The following is a 1,207-nucleotide window of genomic DNA, read 5'->3' as shown; positions in this document are numbered from 1 at the left end:
AAGACAATAGTTTTTATAGCATTTCATATTAATTAGATACTCCTATTAGCAAGTGAAAAAAAAACTTCATCCTTTTTTAAAAATATTACTTTATATAAATATATTATCTATACTAATTTATGTGATATTTATCACATATTAATCATTTTAATTAGTGTTGCTTTTTTTAGATAAAGTTGTTGAATTTTTCCTTTCATGATTACTACATATTTTAACCTACATATTTATAGTCATATCTGCTTATCTTTTACCAAATGATTTTTTCTAAATCACACATAATCACAACTAATTACAAGGTAAGTTCAGAAAAAATAATATGACAAGGTATGGAAAAAATGACAAATGTAATTTTTATTAATTTATCTAACATGTAGTAGTTTATCTAATATATTTTTAAAAATCAGTGCAAGCTGGCAAAGGAGTGCCAAGTATATTGATGCACAAAAAATTTTGTAACCTGAATCTAATTTGAGTGATGCAATATTAGCAAATTATGTTCACTATGACTTAAAATGTTTCTCCAGCCACTTTCTACAAGCCCCCTTGACTTCTATATTCCTTACACTGTATATAAGGGGGTTCAACACAGGTGTTAAAATTGTGTAAAAGGCAGAGACCACCTTGTCATGGCCCACTGAATGGTAAGATTTGGGCCGCATGTAGATAAACATGAGAGTGCCATAGAAGAGCCCCACGACAGCCAAGTGGGAAGAACAGGTTGCAAAGGCCTTCTTCCTGGCTTCAGTGGACTGCATACGAAACACAGCAGCCAGGATGAGACTATAGGAAGCCAAAATGAGAGACAGTGGGATTAAGAGCATCAGAATGCAGCATACATACATGAAGAATTCAAAAATCATGGTGTTTGCACAGGTAAGGCGAACAAGTGATGGCGCCTCACAAAAGAAGTGGTTGATTTCTCGAGAGTGGCAGTAAGGGAAGCTCAGGGTGGCACCAGCCTGCATCAGCCCATCCACCCCTCCCAAAAGCCAGGAGCCTGCTGTCATGTGCAAGCAGAGCTTCTGATTCATGAGGATCGGGTATCTCAGGGGGTGACATATGGCCACATAGCGGTCATAGGCCATGGCGGCTAAGAGGAAGCACTCGCCCCCTCCCAGAGTGAGAAACAGGAAGATTTGAGTACCACAGCCAGCAGGAGAGATAGACCTGTTGTGCATCAGGTAGTTGGCTGCCATTTTGGGGACAA

The 1,207-nt window shown here is 38.3% G+C and overlaps 1 protein-coding gene across 1 annotated transcript; it reads right to left on the bottom strand.

The window, feature by feature from the left end:
• Window positions 1-500: 500 nt before the first annotated feature.
• On the bottom strand, window positions 501-1,205 carry LOC104982932 (olfactory receptor 2T12-like; the record flags this gene model as incomplete). Its single annotated transcript, XM_010832361.1, has 1 exon — window positions 501-1,205. A coding segment is annotated over one exon (705 nt), but the record flags the coding sequence as incomplete, so codon positions are not given.
• Between the last annotated feature and the right edge of the window lie 2 nt (window positions 1,206-1,207).

This window comes from Bison bison, unplaced genomic scaffold (assembly GCF_000754665.1).
Source record: "Bison bison bison isolate TAMUID 2011002044 unplaced genomic scaffold, Bison_UMD1.0 scf7180017860967, whole genome shotgun sequence".
Taxonomy (NCBI): Eukaryota; Metazoa; Chordata; class Mammalia; order Artiodactyla; family Bovidae; genus Bison; species Bison bison.
This window is presented reverse-complemented; position numbering and strand designations above follow the sequence as displayed.